Source organism: Triplophysa dalaica, chromosome 21 (assembly GCF_015846415.1).
Source record: "Triplophysa dalaica isolate WHDGS20190420 chromosome 21, ASM1584641v1, whole genome shotgun sequence".
NCBI classification, from domain to species: domain Eukaryota; kingdom Metazoa; phylum Chordata; class Actinopteri; order Cypriniformes; family Nemacheilidae; genus Triplophysa; species Triplophysa dalaica.
In genome coordinates this window covers 3,125,776-3,145,921 of record NC_079562.1, presented here as the reverse complement: position 1 = coordinate 3,145,921, position 20,146 = coordinate 3,125,776, and the positions used below count along the sequence as shown (strand labels likewise).

The 20,146-nt window shown below is 35.8% G+C and overlaps 2 protein-coding genes across 6 annotated transcripts in view; one reads left to right on the top strand and one right to left on the bottom strand.

Moving 5' to 3' along the window:
- pax7a (paired box 7a) overlaps positions 1 to 9,316 on the bottom strand; it is a 46,268-nt gene extending 36,952 nt beyond the window's left edge. For 2 of the 4 annotated variants that reach the window (XM_056735301.1, XM_056735303.1), the window contains exons 1-4: positions 8,876 to 9,316; positions 7,535 to 7,770; positions 7,245 to 7,389; positions 6,878 to 7,006 (exon numbers count right to left, since the gene is read on the bottom strand). In XM_056735301.1, the coding sequence (XP_056591279.1) occupies positions 6,878 to 7,006; positions 7,245 to 7,389; positions 7,535 to 7,770; positions 8,876 to 8,960 (595 nt within the window). In that variant the 5' untranslated portion in view covers positions 8,961 to 9,316. The remainder of the gene's footprint in view (positions 1 to 6,877; positions 7,007 to 7,244; positions 7,390 to 7,534; positions 7,771 to 8,875) is intronic. The other 2 variants (XM_056735302.1, XM_056735304.1) reach the window with 1 other exon arrangement.
- A 7,435-nt stretch (positions 9,317 to 16,751) lies between these two features.
- On the top strand, positions 16,752 to 18,002 carry mrps16 (mitochondrial ribosomal protein S16). 2 transcript variants are annotated; one of them, XM_056734987.1, is made up of 4 exons: positions 16,752 to 16,902; positions 17,077 to 17,103; positions 17,231 to 17,491; positions 17,684 to 18,002. In XM_056734987.1, the coding sequence occupies exons 2-4, from the start codon at positions 17,091 to 17,093 to the stop codon at positions 17,809 to 17,811; spliced, it is 402 nt and encodes a 133-aa protein (XP_056590965.1). In that variant the 5' UTR covers positions 16,752 to 16,902; positions 17,077 to 17,090; the 3' UTR covers positions 17,812 to 18,002. The 2 variants fall into 2 exon arrangements, with proteins under 2 accessions (XP_056590965.1, XP_056590964.1); XM_056734986.1 differs by having other exon boundaries at positions 17,070 to 17,103.
- Positions 18,003 to 20,146: the final 2,144 nt, after the last annotated feature.

Genomic DNA, 20,146 nt, shown 5'->3' with positions numbered 1-20,146 from the left:
ACTGTGATGTACATCTCAAATCAAATAAAGTTAGCACAGCATGAACTGCTAAAGAGAAGGGCTTCTATCCGTGTGTGTGATTAAGTGGAGTTGCATCCCCCGGCCTCTACAGATGTACATAAATGCAGACAACAGCGAGCCCGTCCCCTCCACAAGCGCTCTTCACTAAACAAGCTGCTGTCCAGCTCCATCGTGTCACTTTGAGGCCTCCATTCAAAAGTATTCACGCATCTGCCTTCCAGGCACAAAGGCCGCTAGTTTATAAACTGTCTACCCGCAAGCCCAAAGGCTTTAGTCCGCATTGTTTTCATAGCCTTAATAAACTTTTTGAAGGAGTTCATCAACTGGTCTGAATAGCCCGTGGACTGAATCTGAAACTGAAAATAACAGAGTTCTTTTTTCGCCTGCTCTTTTCTTTCTTTATTTCCTTTTTAGGAGCAGTTTTTCTGACAATAGAGAGAGAATGAAAGAGAGAGAGGCCTGTTAGACTTCAGAGGAGTCTTGGGCCCAACACAAGGAAAAAAGGCAGAATTCAATTAAAGGAACAAAATGCTTTCCATACAGGGCAAGAAGACAATTGATTTCTCCTCTATTCAGGAGTGAGGATGATCCAAACATCACGGCCTATCTTATTCAAAAGAGAAAAACACACATTCACATGCACACAAAAGTGGAGAATGCAAACAGTCAGTAAATATGTTCTCAATGCACTTTCCACATTTTACTATGCAATGTGCAGTATTTATTCCTCACAATATTTATCATTTTAAACGTGTCTCCCTACAGAAAATAAATGCTGCATGAGACATTAGTCTTAATTCAAATAGGTATAGATACACACATTCTTCAACATATTAAGCTTGAGGAATCTCTATTTATTTCTTCATTTTTCTAAGTGTTTCGGAGACACCCAGACAGGCAGGACAAATTTAAAAGACGCAATAATTTTCAGTATTGGCTATAAGCCATTAATCCAGTCTCATACCTTTAAAATGTGTGGAAAAAAGGTCTTAAATGGATGTCTTCTCTAATGAATTTCACCCCCGATTACAACGGATCGCCACAGTAGAAGTTGCCACAGTCTCCGTTTAGCCTGTGGGGTCCCAAGCGAATCCAAAAATTTCACAAACTAGGTGAACAAGGCGCGCACGGATGAAATCCAAAGCGCAAAACTATTTTATTCGTGCTCTAATAATATATCATTATCAACTACAATTATGTGAGAAAAAACATATATTTTGGCACGTTGTTGCATGGTGCGTAATTTTGACAGATTTGACCAATTCAACGCATTAATTTTCGTGTGAAAAATCCGTGTCGAGTTTCGACCGAATCAATTACCTCAACTGGATCATAAATCTGACCGTCAGTTTATTTGTAGGCAATACATACTGCTATACATCACTAATGAACGGGTAACAGGATGATCTTAAGCATTTTAAGCGATCAGTTTATACGTAATATTATTAGGCTATATAAACGTTATGGAATTAAAAAAAATCTTAATTCATTTTTCAATCTTAATCGCAAATCTTACATAAAATGTTGACGCGTCTGTGATTTCAGTTTCCGAAAAAAATCTATAAATTCGGTGTAGCACTTGTTGCTTCCATGGCTTTCTCGGGGGTGAAACTGAACTCTATATGCTGTGTTTATTGAAGCGAGATGACCTGACCAACTGTGAAAGAAGCTACTGGTCACTGCCATTTTAACGCATCCCGGGATCCTCAATTGTTCCTTAAAAGGAATTTGAACGGATCTCTGAAATACCGACCAACCGGACTGAAAGGCTACATTAGTTAAATCCACACGCCTGATCTTGAAAACTGTGCGTAATAGGAGCTGACGTTATTCAAACAAACAGCCTATACGCAGTGATACATGCACAAGAAAAATTTAAATACTAATACTAAACAAGTGAAAGACAGAAAACAGATACAATTTTTCGTTATGAATCCATAATAAATTATTAATAAAAAAATAACAATCAAATAGTTTAATATCGACGGGACAAGGAAAAAATCATTCGATAAATTGGGCACACAAATGAAAATAAGTAATACTTCATCAAGCATGTCAACTAACCATTTGCAATTAAACCATTATGTAAATAAGCATTTCTGCTATGTCTACATTACAATTCCACAACACGAAATAACAATAAACAGTGAAAAGTTTAAGTTAATACAATTGTCAGATTTTACGTTGTTCAACTACAGCAACATTATATAGGACTACAATTACTCGCCATGTGCATGCATTTTCAGACCCCCTTCCATACACACACGTGCACGCACGCGCGCGCGCGCACACACACACAGTTTAATGAGGCCAGAGCTCATCCGCATCGCAGCTTGTGTGTGTCAAGTGTGACCCGCCCTCACATATCAATGGTTAAAACGGAAATGACAATTTACATGTCAGAATCAATTGTGTATTTAAGTCCCACATTACAAACATTAACCAGATACTAATGCACCGCATACACAAGGCAACAGAAGTGTTCGCACGAAGAGGGAATTACGCACAAAGACCCAAGCAAATATCAATGCAGATATATCGTTCATATTATGCGTTATTCATGTAATAGATTGGGGTTTCAAAAGCCCTTGTAAAGTCACAAAATTAAATCCTCTTTAGTTATTAACAGGAGCAGATAATGAAATAGCTTTTTTGGGCGTCTCAATTTCTCCATGTACACTCTAGAGGAAAGTGAAAACTGAACCATTCTCTGAGATATAAAACAATGCGATATATACATTAATATTTTCCATAAGATCTATGCAAAGATGACTGTCCCAAAAAGCCAAAACGCACCAAGCAGTCAAGAAAAACCTTGTGGAGAAGTATGATGAACTCTCGTACCACAATAATGTCCAAAAGGCCAAAAGGCTTCCACGGATCAAAGATTTCAGCTTCTCAATTTGCCTTAACTGAACCTTATTCACATAATCTTTGTGCTTCTAAAACACGCCAAGATTCACATATTAATAGAGTCAGGCTCTGCGTAAAGTTCACAGTCCATCCGTGATGCAAAACTGACGTAGTCTGTAACTAATCAACACCTAAAAAAATGATAAATTAAACAGAATAAATGAAACTCTTGGGCCCCATTAAAATACCTGCCATAAACTGAGGGTGTTTATTCAATAATAGATAATGTATGCTGGATCACTTACAGGAATTACAACGTGTGTTGAATGAATCATATTCACATCTTTACCAATAAAAATATTCGTAGTCATGCGATAGGGAAAACCTCAGCTGTGTCTCATTCATATGAGATCTTATATCCATATCCAGCTACCATAGTTTCAATGCAAAAACCTTTAGCAATTACAACCATTATTTCAGGGAGGTAAAACGAAAAAAAATAAACAATACAAATGACTTAATTCGTAATACATATTTACAATCAATCTACAGGAAAGAGTTAACCGAGATGATATGACTTAAAAGTATACTGATTTCCACTATTTCAAATGCTTAAATCGAAACCATGGCTAATTGCATCTGGTTCAGTAAATGTGCTCCTGCTTCCAAGAAATAACAGCACCTTTACTAGGATTTTAATGTTGAGTTAAAGTAAACGCAACATATTGATTGTATATACACTGCGTTGTTATATATCTAGAGTTATAAAAAGAAATTAAACCTTAAATTACAGATTTATTGTCAATATTGTTATTACGCTGCAGTATTCATCTCGGCATTAAACCCTGGAGTCTATACAGCAAAGAAAATCCTTCGCCAGTCATTCAGATTCTAGCGCTTGAGACAGGGTGATGGGAGAGAAGAGGTTAATCCGTGTTTAATGCAACGACGGTCCACACTCTGATGGTTATGTTATCTCTGCCTAACATTTGGGTCTCCCACAATTTCAGGCCAGCCAAAATAGCTGCAAGAAAGTGCAGATGGAGTGACTCTCGACGCCTGAGGAGAAAACAATATTAATAGCTAAATAACTTCCCCTTACTTTCACTTAATCTTCCTCTCACTCACTCCCTCTCTCCCTCTTTCTCTGTCCCTGTAACATATTCTATTCCAGATGGATTTGTTCGAAATGTCTCCCCACGCGTCTCTTTCAGTGCGGGTTTAGAGCATCTGCTTTACTTTCATATAAATTAGGGATGAGCAAAGAGAAAAAAATGACTTCTTGCCCGCGTCCAGGTGTTGGCAAATGCGCATAATGAAAAAACTCAATTTTATTTATTTTTGTAGTTTTATTTATAAGTTTTATGTGTATTCTTTTCTACATATAGCTCTAATGTGGACCTTTAGTTGATGTGCAGTGTAACCGAACCCCTAGCATCACATTGCGAAACTGTCTCCCTCTAGGTTATCATCACTATTATCCCTTAACAACACTCCTAAACCCCTGACTGAACTCTGTTTGATTAGACTGAAAATCTCAGGTAATCCACAGATTTGCTGAAGTGTTTGCAGCCACTCTCACAAATGGACGCGTGGACACGTTTAACTGATGCGCCCCCAGACAAAAAGAGCACCAGGTGAGCTGTCAGGCGCGCATCTATAACCCATTAAAGACTAATTAAGTTTGGCAGGTTTGTGCTAACTCTGCTGTCGCTCATCATATTTTTTTATTTCCGTAACGAGGATGGCAGGTGCACAACATTATTATTATTGTATAAGGCACTAAACCAAATCTGGAAGTCATAGTTAAGGATATTTAAGTTGGCACTTGCTGTTCTGCTCAGTGCGGCATAGGCAATATTTAACATATGTCGATGGTTTGTTTTCTTAAATGTTAAACGTGTGTTTTTTTAAAAAAAGTCACACAAATTACGCATTTTAAACACATGCAAGATAAATAAGTAAAAAGTACGTAAGTAAACAAGAAATTCCATATAAAATATACTACAAATCTCATAGATTTACGCCCTAGGCGAGTCACTGTGAGCCGTTTAGAGATGAAAGTGAAAAGAAATAAAGTGGCTCAGTTTAATCGGGGCTTAAAGCCTCTTCTACATTACTGCGCACTGCTCGAAACCCCGGCGCGCAAGCGCTGGTTGAGGATAAATGTGTTTCTTACGGATGCCTTCGAGCTATTACACTCCGCAGCAACACAGACGCCTATTCAACACACACCAGCTCTAATAAGTCTTAACATTATTAAATGTTATCCGGATGGTAAACTTAAGGAATCCCTCCAACGAATTTAACAGTGAATTTAGTCTTGTGACGACGATGAGAGACTGCAAATGACAGATTTATGGAATAATTAGCAGTTATGACGCATTACTAGATTCCCAAGAAATTAACAACCACACACATCTGCATCCGTCGTATTGCAACAACCAGTGGAGAGCAACAAAAATAAATTTTTCTTACGCACTTTTATGTCTACAAATACATATACAAGTTTAATAATAAATTAGTTTTATAATAAAACAATGTGTGTATAGGCAACATGAGATTACATTTAAATTAGTATTGCCATGTTTCATTATACTTTAATAATGGAATATTTTATAATCTCAAAATATCAACATTTACTTAAAGCAACTAAATTCGTATGATTTCCATAAACATATTATTATCGTTTAAGTTATAGTCGCAAACCGACAACGCAGTTACGCGCAACTAAACGCGCAGAAAAGACGCCGTTTTGCACCATGAAATATTTCGTTTACAACTGTAAACGCTCCGTCGTATTACAAAACTATCTACCAGCGGGGAGCACTGAATAATTTATCTTCCTTTCTTGTTTTCTCTAGCCTTTATAGAAAGTTTTCCCCCTCTTTGGGAGATCTTTGAATGGGGGTCACCGGTCCAGTTACTCTTTTCGGTGTCCCGCTCCTGAGCTTTATTCCTTTGTATTTCAGTCTAAAGGTTACAAAGGCTTAGAAAAAGACCGTTCATGACCACGTAAAAAAGGCAAAATCTGGTTAAATTTAGTTGCTTGCTATAATCCGTTCAAATTCCAAATGTAAAAAAATCCATCAAGCATTATTTTATTATTTTGTAATAATAATTTTACATTGCGACTACTAATAGTATATGCTACAAATATGTATAATATTATAGTTAATTTAAATCGTATAATATGGCACATTTAAACTGAGCCTAAATAGAAAATATTTCACATTTATTTTAAATAAACTATACGTTTAAAAGTCATGTGGTGATATCCAAATTAATTCACAGAAATAGTAAAATGTAATAATAATGACAATAATTTGCAATTTTTTTTAATTATATTTTTTTTAGATTATAACAATGATAATAAATATACAACTTTATAATCATAATTAACTTATTTAATTAAAATAACGAATACTTTATTAATAGCTCCATTGTTCCATTGATATTTGTATATTATTACTATTATTATTATGATTAAAAATGTCATATGAACAATTTTGCCAATACAAGTCACCTCCCCAGCGTCCAGATGTCTCGTATAATGTCATTGCTTAAACTGACATTGATTCTCAAACGGGTCAAACTGTCAGTTGTCGTTTAGGGGGTCGTTAAAACGAGCGGGGAATGGAATGTGCCACACAAATTAATTTACCAGGCTAAATACCTGACGTCAGGGCTCACGTAAATAATTGAGTAAGTACTGAGCAGCTATAGCAGCATGAATAATGGCAGCTATTTGTGCCATTTTCCAAAGGGGCGCACAGATTCCCACTGGCGAGAATGAATGGCTTCAGCATCTGTCTCTTTCAAATTACTAATGAACTATCAATTGCAACAACAGCACCAATTATGACACCAGTCCATCAAAACCTCATCCGTCACTACGCCCACAAGTGATCTCAAAAAGCCTCGCTGTAATAATCAAAACTTTTTACGCACCACGTGTGTCGCATCAGGAAGTTCCCAATGAGAAATGTTAAAGCCCTCTAACCTTTATCCCCGAGAATCCCATCGATGCTGTGCTTGGTTTTCTTCTCTCCATCTTCATCTTTTTTATCACAGTCGTCATCGTCATCTTTCTTGCCAAAACGAGCTCTCAAAACCCGACTAATGGAGCTAACTACAAAGAGAGATAATATTCTCTGTATCACAAAACCAACGGCAAAAATATGATGAACATAACATAGGAAAATAATCCATATAAACACCAATAATCAATGTGACTGAGATAAAAAACTAAATGTGTCGTGTGTTTAAAGCCAAAACGCAGGATTAAAGTGAATGCACAAAATGTTCCCCTTTTAAATAGATGATGCAAAGCGTCCTGAATCTCAGTAAAAATAAGAATTTGTGCTTACCGGAGGAGGCCTCACCTGAAGGAACCGTGCCTCTATCACACACACCGTCTTTCAGCAACTTATCTCGGATTTCCCAACTGAACATCCCTGGATTTTCACGTTTGTACTCTTCGATCCTTTTTTCAACGTCGGGTGTTGCCACTTGCTTTAATGTCGAACAAAATTTGAATAGGAAAATCAGTTGTGGAGAAAATAGCTTTTTACTGTTTATAAACTTTATTTGTGTGGGCTAAAAATATTTGTATGGTTTTGCAACAAAAGGCAGTGCGCACTAAAAATCATGGACTTACCCTGGGTTTACTACCACCTATAGCTCCAGGACGAATGGATCCGGTCTCCTGATACCGACAAAGGATTTTGGACACACAGCCGTGTGAAACTCGAAGCTGTCGTGATATCACACACGGTCGGATGCCGTGATGGGCCATTTCCACTATTTTGTGTCGAATATGATTAGGAAGCGGCCTTCCGTTTATGAAAACTCCACCAAGCTGATTCACTCGACCTTGACCCAGAGGCGTAGACACTGTTCCAAAAAAAACATAAAACGTAAATAAGAAACCAGTAGGAGAAACTGGGTATGAAAATGCATTTAGAACTTTGAAAATTCGCTAATTCACTTGAAAGTATACTTTGTGAAACAGCGTGCATTACGCATTGTTATTTATTTGTACCCTCAAATAATAAAGAATATAAAACGTTGCCAAAAATATCACCTAAAACATATTTTATATGAGGATTATTCTTTTGTCATTCATGTCAGTGTTCAGGGGAAATTCGGTTAGTAAGTCCTCCGGGCTCTGTACAGGATTTATCACAAAAACATCTACATGCTGTCGTTCTGATTAACCACATCATATCGTACTTATCATATCAGATAATAAAATGTACCACGTGATATGTAAATAGGCTACAAACACTTTCAAACTATTCGTGCCAAGGGTCTCATGTTTATTTAATTACGTGAATAAAACCTTCATGAAAGGCTCCTGAATTAATGGAAAATCTCCTCCTCACACTTTCCTGAAGGAATCATTCTATACATCCTCGGTCTGTCCCTGAATATAACACTTGAGGACACTAATATCCCTTCAAGAGGCACTAAAGATGTGCCACTTTAAACCTCGATTATTCCCAGTCATGCAACACAAATATTGGTGTGCTGCTTTCAGGCAACTCAAAGCGTTGTTTTATTTCCCTTCACTGCTGCGAGATACTTCAGTAAATCCCACAGATTGTAGGTTTCGTGGGTTGGAGCGCTTTCTCCAAACTGCTCTTAGGCACGATCTGGGAAAGACTTTCCCATTCATTGCACGGGCACAGTATGCAAATAGCATGTCTACATTTAAACATTTCACACAAGCCTGTATTGATGGCAGGATAAAATAAATAGTTTGTTGTCAATGTACAGATAATAACATTTTCAAGTTTTTGTTCGTTGCTGAAAACGGGCCATGAAATTAAAGTCCAGGGTTTTGTTCTTTTGGAAATCATCAATTGTCACTGCGCAATTGTACTTGACATTTATTTACAGCATTAAAAGTATTCAAAATCTAACATTTAATAATGACAATTACAAAAGTGATACGCATGAATTTGAAAAATGCAAACAAATTCTTAAATGTTCATACCTTCTAATGGGAATCCAGTTCTTGGGTAGTTCTGGCCTGGAGCCGGGCGCATCATTCGAGGAACTGTACCAGGGAAAGTAGCCATTCCAGCTACTTCCAACAAATTCAAACTCTTGCTATTAAAAGGAAAGAATCAGTCACGCGGAGAAGTCCAGTGTCTTTTACGTCGTGCAAACAGTAACAGGTCCAATGTTTAAAACATGCAACAGAGATGTACAAAAACAAATCCAGACACACCAGTGGACAGTGCCCAGCCTATTGGGAAAAAGTCAGATTTTTTCGATAAACGGCACAATAAAAACAAGAGAGAATGAGCAATGCACAGAATAACGTGTGCTCTGAAGCAATTGTAAATATTGTAGTTTGCCTGGAATCAGGGAGAGGCTGTGCTAGTTTTGATCACAGCTTCTGCTAGCTGTCTGGGAGTAGCTGAAGTGGCCAACTTTGGCGCACATACTGGGAGGAGAAAGCTAGCGTAACGATAGGCTCTCCAGCACTCTTTTATTCACCATGGAGAGAAGGTGTAATGCCCAAGACCTGCCGTCCAATCGGGAGGAACATTGGGGAAAACACACACAGTGTCCTCCCACTCTCTCTCTCTAAGTCAACATAGGAAATGTAACAAGGAGTTTTCATTCATTTCTCATTTGAACTAAACGTCAGTCTAATCGTCTTTCTCTCTGGACTAGGGAACCCAGTACGCATCAAACACACACAAACACACACACACACACACTCACACACACTAACTCAAACTAGAAATATTACTAATATTTTTCAAAAAAATAACATATAGCTTAACTTCGACTGCCGAAAATGTCAACATATGAAATTTATCATAAAATTATATGTCATATATAACGTGCTGTTGTTTAGTTTTGCATTGGTTGTTGGCTATATACGATTGTAAATATGATCAATTAGAGTTCGAAAGTGAACGTCTGTCCGATGTTGAATCATGGGTGAAAAGAAAAAACAACTAAAAAAATCTTTATGCAATTCTAAAAAGACGGACCAAACAGTGCATGATGCGCTATTGGTGCTCAATATATTACATACACAACAGATGTGTAAAAATTGTGTTTGTTGTTTAGTTTAAAATATCAATAATATAATTATACCTTTAATCGGTACAATCCGTCTGATGTAAACTATTTACACTCCTAAAAAATCGTTTTTATGATTGTTATAAGGTTCCTGGGCAAACAACATTATTATCAAGAACCATTTATAAAGAAATAGAGAATAAAATAATCATACAAGTTTGCAAGCTCCCTTTTTTATTTAGGAGCGCAGGTAGCTTCACCTTTTGTTTCCATCAGATCTGTGGGTTTGATCACTCCACATATAAAAATCCTCCAGATTCTTTACGTTGAATGGGTGTTGTGCGCGTGTTCAGCTCTGTGGGACTGCCGCGCGCTGAGATTGTCTGGAAATTGCCGTGGCGAACACTCCTGGTGGAAAGCAATTTCACAAATAATTTTTACAACAATTAGGGAGTGTGCCGGGGTGAAATGGCGATTTCACATGCAGATGCACCGGTAGGAAAGGACCAGGGGAGATCTGACCCTCACTGGCCCAGTTTGGCAAATTGCACATGGGTCAGAGACGCACAGAAATCCACCTTATTGTTCAAGTAGACTACATCATTTTATTAATTATCTATTAAATAAACCAAATCATAGGACTATGTTACAAACATGTATGTTTCACGTATGTATTGAAACACTATAGCCTATAATTAAGTTTTGGTATTATTATTGTTGTTACTAAAGAATAAAAATAAATAAAATACCTTAATTCAATAAATCCTTAACTAAAAATAAAAACGAAATTATCATAAAATATAGATTACTTACTCATATTTTTACTTATAGTATTAACAAAGTCTTTTGTTATTGTAGTAGGGTAAAAATGTTATGTGAATATAATTCACTTTACACTGTTATTTATCTATGGAAATGTAGGCAGTTATATTTGAAGTCCTATAGAGGAAGAACAAGCAATCATCTGCTATTAAAATGCTCAGATGTCTTTCCAGAAACACTCCAAAGTGTTGTCATGGATAATGTTATAAAAACTTGAAACTTTAAGTTAATATCCGGTTGACTTGAGCGTGGATAATGTATAGGTAACCCATCAGTTCATTACTCAGAGAATATGTCTCGGCTTTAAATATCTGCTTTGTATTTAAACAATTATCATCGAAGTTTAAATTACGTCTTTGGTTACAGTCTAATCATTTCATATTTTATTTTACGCACACAGGTACCACAATGTGCACCACAGCTTAGGCCAATTAGAAGTGAGAAGCTAAAAATATATTTAATCTATAAGAACAATGCTTAAAATATAATAAGTCTATATATTTAACATTTATATTATTTAACAATATAGGCTATTTATGTAGCCTAAATATTTGAGAATTTAATAAATTGCAATGTCAAGAAAATATAAAAGCTAAAATAACTGCAGAAAACAATTCAATAAATTAAAAGATATTCTTAATATGTAGTGTACTAAAAAAATCTTGTTTTTTTTTTCAACCTGATTCATCATGAATTCACTCAAGTGTAAGTAATTGCAAACGTGACCACTAGCAGGCGATATAGGCTAAATATGTCAGGAAAAATGTGGTAAATTGTTGTTTTTTGCATCTAGCTTTTAACTGCATTTTATTTTATTTTATTTTTTACTTTAATTTTAAACGGAAATAGGAACTGTATGATGATTGCGTTACTATACTCTTGATAGAGCGGTGAATCCCCTTGCTTAAAAAACAAATCACACTTGCTGGGTCCTAAAATTAAAACAGAACAAATTCTTAGTTATGGATCAATTCTCAAAACTATTCTAAACATTACATTTGTAACTTTTTTGCATAGATACATTTACAACTGAAGGAATGGGCATTCTTTGGGTAACTTGCTGAATCTGCAGGGTGTATACAGACTCTGGATGGGATCCAGATTTTTGCTGCCAGGTCTGAGAAGCTCAGGAAAACCGGTACATGACCACAGACCGTTAGACCTCTTCCTGTCTGACTTCACACTATCCACACTCCCCACGGACTCTTGTTAACTTGCTACGGCATGCTCACATCTGCTGAGAATTATCACAATGTGTTATTGCTTCCCATGCAGAATTATTTTATCAGACAAAGAGAGTGAAAGAGTCTTAAGTGTTGTATGGCTGCTTCTAGTAAGTTCACAGTTTCTGTATTCTTGAGAAATGAGACATGCACATAGGTCTCACACAGAATAATATTACAGAGCCAAAATCTTGCTATAGCCAGAACATCAGATGTTTTACTGACTTCTCCACCCAAATCATTAAAATACAGCACAATTCACTTGCAAGGCCAAACGTGTAGAGAGAGTAGCTAGGTTAATGTTCATTATTGTTTAAAGAAACAAAATCTCAAAGCATTGCTTAAGTAAACATTGTTAAATGAAACGTATTCAAACCCATTTCCCTTAAATCATCAATATCACATCTCTGTTTTAATATATTTACAATGTGGGTTCAAAAATAGCGTTTAATCATTTTCTTTAACCTAGAAAACAGCATCATATGTAGCTTTTAAGAGAAATGTGGGTAGCATTTATCTGTAAAAAACACACCTCTGTGATGCGAGAATTGTGGGTAGTTGCCAGGGTGTTGCTAAGGAGTTCTGAGTGGTTGACAAGGCATTTTGATGGCCAGAAAATGTAAAATATTCATCAGATTACATAACATTGACAAAAGAAAGATCATTTAACATTTTATGTTATGACAACAATAAGCATTATCTAAAAATCAGTGTTTACAAGCAGGATTAGCTTCACTTGTTTATTCTCTACTAGAAATATAGTACAAATGTAATAGAGTTATCGTTCAGGTCCATGAACAGGTTTATGCCACAAAACGTCTAGAAAAGCTTGCCTTAAGACACCACCTAGAAATATAAAATAAGAAACGGCATAAAGGAAAAAACTAAAAGCATTACTGTTTTAAATTGATATATTCACATTTTCAGAAGTAGATGCTGCATCCAAACCAGGACTAAACCAAGTTTTTTTGGAAGTGTAAATAGTACCTCAAAGCCTGGAAGCCCCATGCAGTTAGTGGGAGACACCTCCTCTCACAGGCTTAAGAAGAGGCGCAGTAGGAGGCCTGCTGGGTTACAGAGATGAATTTGAGGAGAGAAGAAGAACCCCACATCTCTGTGGAGCTCCTAAAGGAGAACATGAATGTGGGGGCTGTTCAAGCACTGCATGATGTTTTTTTCACTTCTTCGTAAACAGCAGTGGAAAAAGAAAGTCCCCGGGACTGGCAAAAGCCTTATCACTTACAAGCAGACACGTCACCTGTCTTTGTCATTCAAATGTAAAGATATTTGAAATGAATCTCGCATTCGTATGTATAAGTTTATATAGGAGCATGATTAGAGTGAGCAGTGGTGACAGAAAATAGAATTCAGCAGAATTGCAATAATAGCTAAGATCAAAGAAGTCAATTACCTGCAATAATAATCCTCAAAAATGTGCAGACAAAAAGCACAGATCTTGACCTAATGTTGAAAGCCTTGATGGGCTGAATACATGATAACATTTAATTTGATTTCAATTATGTGTATGTAGATTTTTTGACTAATTTTGTTTCTTAATGTTCAAGCTAATATTTGAACATTAGGCTTATATTTTGCACGCAATGCGCAACAAACCCATTCCTAAATCTTGGTTTGAAGTGTCATAAACAACCCAAACTGACGTTAAAAAGCAATTTCTTAAAAACAAAGTAATTTTTCAACCCAGAAGCGTATGGAAACTAAACTGATATATCAGCATCCATCGACCTGAATTAAGATCCTGCTGGGTTCCTGATCACCCATTCTGACAACACTGTGACGGGAATAAAATCGCGATTTTCTTTCTTTTCATTTTGCACGGCAATAATTTTCTCGGCCACAATAATATATTCTAACATATTCCCAATTGTTTTATTATTTATCAACCCAGTACTGATATACATTATATGCCCTTGTCAGACTTCTTCATGGTAGTTTATGTATTTAACTTTAAAAGATGCTTTAGAAGTAGGCCTAGCAGCCATTAAACAGATTTATGTGTTTTTTTGAAGAACACAACCTTGGTTCGCTACAAATCCGCCTTTGTGCTATCTCACGGAAAATCTGTCGCGCAACTTCAGACGATCAAACAAGCTACGGCCGTGTCCCCTTGCATCCCACAAACAGAAGCACGACCTCTTGAACCCGTCTGCTCATTCAGGGTCTGGACACTCCAGAGTGCGATTAGGTCACGACCCAGCAGGAAGGTCACAGCGAGTTAAGTGTACTTCTTAAACGCAGGGGTGAGAGCTCTTATCTTTAATGAAGTGTGACTATCCTCTGCTGCCACTGTCTGGTCTGACCTCCCTCTCAGCTAAAGGCATATTATGAAGAGGAGCAGAGCTCATCTAATCTGCACAACGTAAAAATGGGCATTTACATCCATAAAGCCTTTTAAAGAGAAGGAGAAAGATTTGTGTCTGTGCCCCTTCAGGACATATCTATGTATGTAAGGACGCTTGAACTGATCTGATCGTGCTCTCTCTCTCTTTTTACAATTGTTACATTTACAGATGTCACATGCATGCAAATTACTTGGAAAAGTCCATTTGCAAATTATTAAGATTGTATCACAATTGGCAATGTATGATTGAAAGTTGTAATGTTACCAAATTATCATTTTGATCATGTTACATGAAGCCAATGTTAGCAATGAATTTATTTAAATTTGTCAATGATTGTGTATGCTTACATTCTGTCCAAACATATTTGTATTATATTAATTTTTTTAACTAGTTTTTGGAATTATACTAGTATTGCTTTTAACTGAACCACTCTTGGACCAAAAATCTCTTTCTAATAAAAAACAGCATTTAACCTGCTTTTCCCATTGAGAAGAGCGAGCCCAACTGTAACTCCTGTGAAATAAAAACAAGCTTAAACCTTAGCTTTTGGTAACAAATAAGACCAAATGTATATTAAAATAGGCCTAATACTTCAGAATAAAAGAGTCATGTGAGATTTTTACAAGCTCTAATGCCATGTGATAAACACGCTGTATGTCTCTTAATCAGCGAAGACATCAATCTTTTCAACAGAATAAAGGAAACTCTCTGTTTACCGTGATAAAAGTGGCACGATTCATTTTGCATGCCGTCCACATTAGTTTCAGTGAAAACCGTCAACAAGTCCACGACAGATAAAACACATCATTTGATCCCTGACATGTGAGGCCAGATAAAGAAGTCTGTAAAACAAACAGGTATCAGCTTATAAGTAAACACGGCTTTGAAATATCCACATTAAAATGATTGTGGAAACAACTTGTACCATGAAAAACAAGAGAAAAAGCTCTTTATATCCTCTTAATATGAACACGTCATCATTCAATTGGTCTGCCATACCATGTGATTTAAAAACACAATGATTGATTCTCTTTTTTCAACATTTGCTGATGAATTACGCTGTGACTGAAAAAAAATCTAAATCAAAACTTGTCCGATTTTATTACCATTATTAGTATCAGTGTCATATTATCGTTGTCTGGCATTTCACAACGCGGCTTCTTGAGGTCTTCCCCTGAAATGCTTTCAAACAGTATTGAAGAAGTTCACATATTTAAAAAAAAAGATGTTTGACCAATTCTAACGAATTTCATACATTTAAGCGTATGCCTTCAGACCAAAGGTTTTTAGTTCATTCCACTTAGATTAAGGTGGTATATAATATACGTATTGTTGCCCTTAAGGTGCTATATATTTTATAAATGTTTGTTTGAATATTTGGAAGAGAAGCAGAATTTTAAACATGGACCACTACAATTGCATTATTTTTCCTAGCTGTACCACTACTCTTAAAGCAAACAAAAAAAAATGATCTGGCGGTTGATGTATGCATATTTTATGCAAGTCTGTGACTGTTTCTATCTGCTGGGTTGTCATTAATGATTATTTAACATAATCACACATCAAAATTATAAACCCTATATATTACATTACATCTATTGCAAATTACATCCAAGTATTACATTGCATCCTATCAGATCTATTTAATGATACAAACACTACTTCATCACATCCTTAACTTGTTTAAACTTGTGATAAAAAGAGAATATTACGCTTGTGTTTAAACCGACCTTGTCTTTGAGTGGAGAATTTTCTTTCATCTCTAGATGCTCAAGAAGACAGTCACACATGATTATAGCTGTAAAAATGTCTTATGGTCCAGGCGACCATGAGATCTTCACAAGAGGTTAGGCACTGTAATCAATGGGAGTTTTCAGTTAAACCTTTTCGGATGATTCACCATATAAGATGCATTTGGCTTGCCCTGCATCTCTGAATTGTTCATTGACTTTTGAAAAGGTCTTTTGTTTATTGACTTAAATGTTGCAACATTTAACCCTTCCAAAGTATGCTTTAACATGTCTACGAAACGGTGAAACAGTTTTTATGGCTTGAGTTATAGATCAAAGTTTTTTATTCAAACTATAGTGATACTATGGTATTCTATACATTGGATTTCAATGTATTTTTGCACCATAAGCCGTAAATCTACTGTAAATACGACAGTAAAAAACAACTTGTACATTCAATTTTAATAAAATGGATAAATAAATAAATAAATATAAATTCTCATGCTCTACGACGCAAACACAAAACGCTTGTAGATCAATCCCGCCATCTTGTGGCCAAAATTATTTTTTGTTTCTCAAGCAACGAAGCTACGGATCCTGTGATGAACGCCTACCTAATAAATATTCATTAACGTCGCACCACAACGTGCTCACGTTCACGTAATTAATATTCATGAGCAACGCCTTCCGGTCGTTTACAAAAACATGGCTGCGCCCTTGCGAATGTCATGTTGCTGACTGTGTGTATGTAGTTGCCTTTGTTTGAGCGTCACCACATACACATTAAGCTTACATATAATACTTTTATAGACGTGTCTACATGCAGTTACCGGCTTTATAAAGGTATGTAAGATTTGTTACGAAATGCGTCATATAACGCAGTTTCATGCTCAACAACACCGAATTCTTTATATGCAAGATCTTATACTGTTAACTTGCTAGAGAAATGACATAACATATGTACTTCTAAATCATGCTTTCCGTTTTGTCGCCATCTTTTATTTTCCTAGTCTTTAGATACTTCACTAATCATGGTCCACTTGTGTAAGTATATGATTTACTACAAGATTAAAGTTTACATGGAGATTAATGCTTCGTTAATCACAATGTTTAAATCTGACGTCATTGCATTTTTATTCTTACATGCGACTGTTTTCCCTCTCTCAAACAGCGTCTTTGCTTCTTAAAAAGTACCACGGTGGGCATGTGGTCATTCGTTTGGCGCTAGGGGGCGCCACTAACAGACCCTTCTATCGCATCGTGGCCGCCTATAATAAACGGGCGAGAGATGGTAAATATATCGAGCAGCTGGGATCATACGACCCTCTCCCTAACATTTACAATGAAAAGCTCGTCGCCTTTAACTACGACAGAATCAAGCACTGGATTGGCTGCGGGGCCCATCCCACCAATCCTGTGGCCAAACTTCTAGGTGAGTGATGCCAAACAAGTAACCCAAGATTGCAAAACAGGATATTTTTGATGTCTTTCGCTGTATTTGATTTCATGCATATAAAGACAAGGTGTATGAGATAGTCATTGTTTAACTGTGACAAGGTCACGTACCTCAGATTAAGGGTGGATTAGGATGTAATAAGAATGACTCATGTCTTGTTCTGAGTAGGATTGGCTGGTTTCTTCCCGCTTCATCCAATGACCGTTACGGAAGCGGAACGGAGACGAAAAGCAGCTTCTACACAAGAAAACAAGACAGACATTGAAGACACAGAAGAAAAGCAGGCAGAGTACTGAACTCAAATGAACCGACAGCTGTAGGAGTTTTAGCGTATATGAAGAACAGTTTCTCTGAATATCAGTAGTGATAACTTCACGGTTTACTACGGATACATTTCTAGAGATTCTGTTTCAGTGATGTGTTTTTTATTGTACTATTATTTTTGTCAATAAGCTTCAGAACATATTAAAACTTCATTCAAATTTTGGATGACAGATCATTCTTTTGATCATATAAAGTTTATAAACTCCTTTCCGAATTCCTTGTAACAGATTGTTCGCTTGAAGTCATTTTTGTAATCATTAATCTTTATCTGGAACCGTTTGTTTAATCCAGTTATGGACTCAAAAAAGGAATTAATAAATGATATGGCTTTGAGAACTCGGTCAACTGAAAGTTGAATTATATTTCCTTGGTTTGATATCAAGTTAACTGATAAGTCTCTCTGTTTACACAAAATTGTGTAACTGCTTTATTGCCAGAAACTCAAGAGGTATCTACACGAGAACACCCATGTTCTGATATAAATTGATGATTTATCATTTTGTGGTCAGATTGTAAAATACATGGGTAATAAACAAGCAAGATGAAAGAAAATTCATCGGATGTAGTCAATAAAAGAAACCCACTTTGATTCCAATTCAATATTTAAAGTGCAGTTTATTCCACCATCATGATGATGCATTTTTCGCCATATCCTGTCTATGTTATTTATGCAAAATAACATTCTTATTATTGATAGATATGTTCATGTTGGAAAAATTGCTCAAATCTAGTTCATGAAAAAGAGTAATCTCGAATGTAGGGCACTGTAGAGAATAATGTGTGAATCAAATGGGTGAGGCCTTTCATTGATCATAACTTGGAAAGTTACACAATGGAGTTTTGCTTATAGTAGCCTTTTATGAGGAATGAAAAAGTTTAATTAAATTTACCAATGGTGTAATTTTTTTTCACGACCAGGGTGTAACTACATAAGTTTCTTCTTCACAAGTAGCAAAGATTTAAAATAGAACGAACAATGCTTTAATAAGGTACATTCAAACTTTGTTATAGAATAGAGAATTTTTAAATGAATTTACTGTTAAGTATATAAGATGATATAAGGATAGAAAATTGTTTTTAATTTTGGTCTGTGATGCATACATCTTAAACAGTACATGCATATATATAAATTATTAAAATTTTGTTTTTAAAAATAAAGTTGTAGCATCACTTTATGCCAATAATTGTGACCAGGGGGTAGAAGAGAAAACATTTTCCATAATGTTATATTCCCTCCACTTCAAATTGTTTTACTTTAATGAAATGTTGGAAAGTTGAAGATTTTATTAGTATAAGATTAAAACGAGAAACTGTAGATTTATTTTCACAGCCTTTGCTCATATTTACCAAGGGTGCCAATAATAGTGGAGGGCACTGTATGTATCATGAGAAATGAGGAAGCATGAATCAGAATCCCAAACAATGTCACCTCAGCCTCAGTTTTCAGAATCATCTGTGACAGAAGATAAATAACAGCTTCACTTGTGTATTTATTATATTTATATTTATGTAAACATTACATTAAACATGTATAAATTTCCCCTAGCGAGGAATTTCAGAACAAGACAAACATTTAGCCAGTAATCACTATTGCATTAAAATTATTGTTATAATATGATGTGATATTTTAACAGTCATTTTCATAACACACTTACTACTGTTTAAAGTAAAGACCTCTATCTTACTTAACAGAGCTTTGTACAAAAAAATGTGTATACTATTTTTATTACGATTGTTTATGACTTTATTATCACAAATGACAATAGGAAACTAGATAGCAAACAGATGGGGAACAAACGACCTTAGGTCAAGAGAAAATTCTACATCTAGAGTTATTGTTTTCCAGAGGTTAGACCCAATTTAAATATGGTTACTATAGATTTGCAAGGATGAGACCACAAGCTCATAACATTTTGAATGAGTGATGACTCATTATTGGAGCTAATATTCACACAACCCCAACCCATGAAGTATTAAACACTACTTATGCAGAATAAGGGTTCAGAAGAAGTGTGATATGACTATTCAGGAAACAGAGCAACTATTATTTTAGGGGATTAATTTCCTGTATGTTGATATTGCTCAGTCCTATTTTAACAACTTCAATGGAACAAGGTATGGAGATGAAGTTAAGAAAGGATATCTTTTTGGAGCTTTAAGAGGTTTACACAAAACATCAAATAACAGTGCAAACAAAAATGATACTCTTAAACTGTGATGTATGAACTCATCTGTCATTCTACATTGCATTTGTACATACTGTAATCTTGCCTGATACAGCTACTGTAAATGAATATATATTGCTTT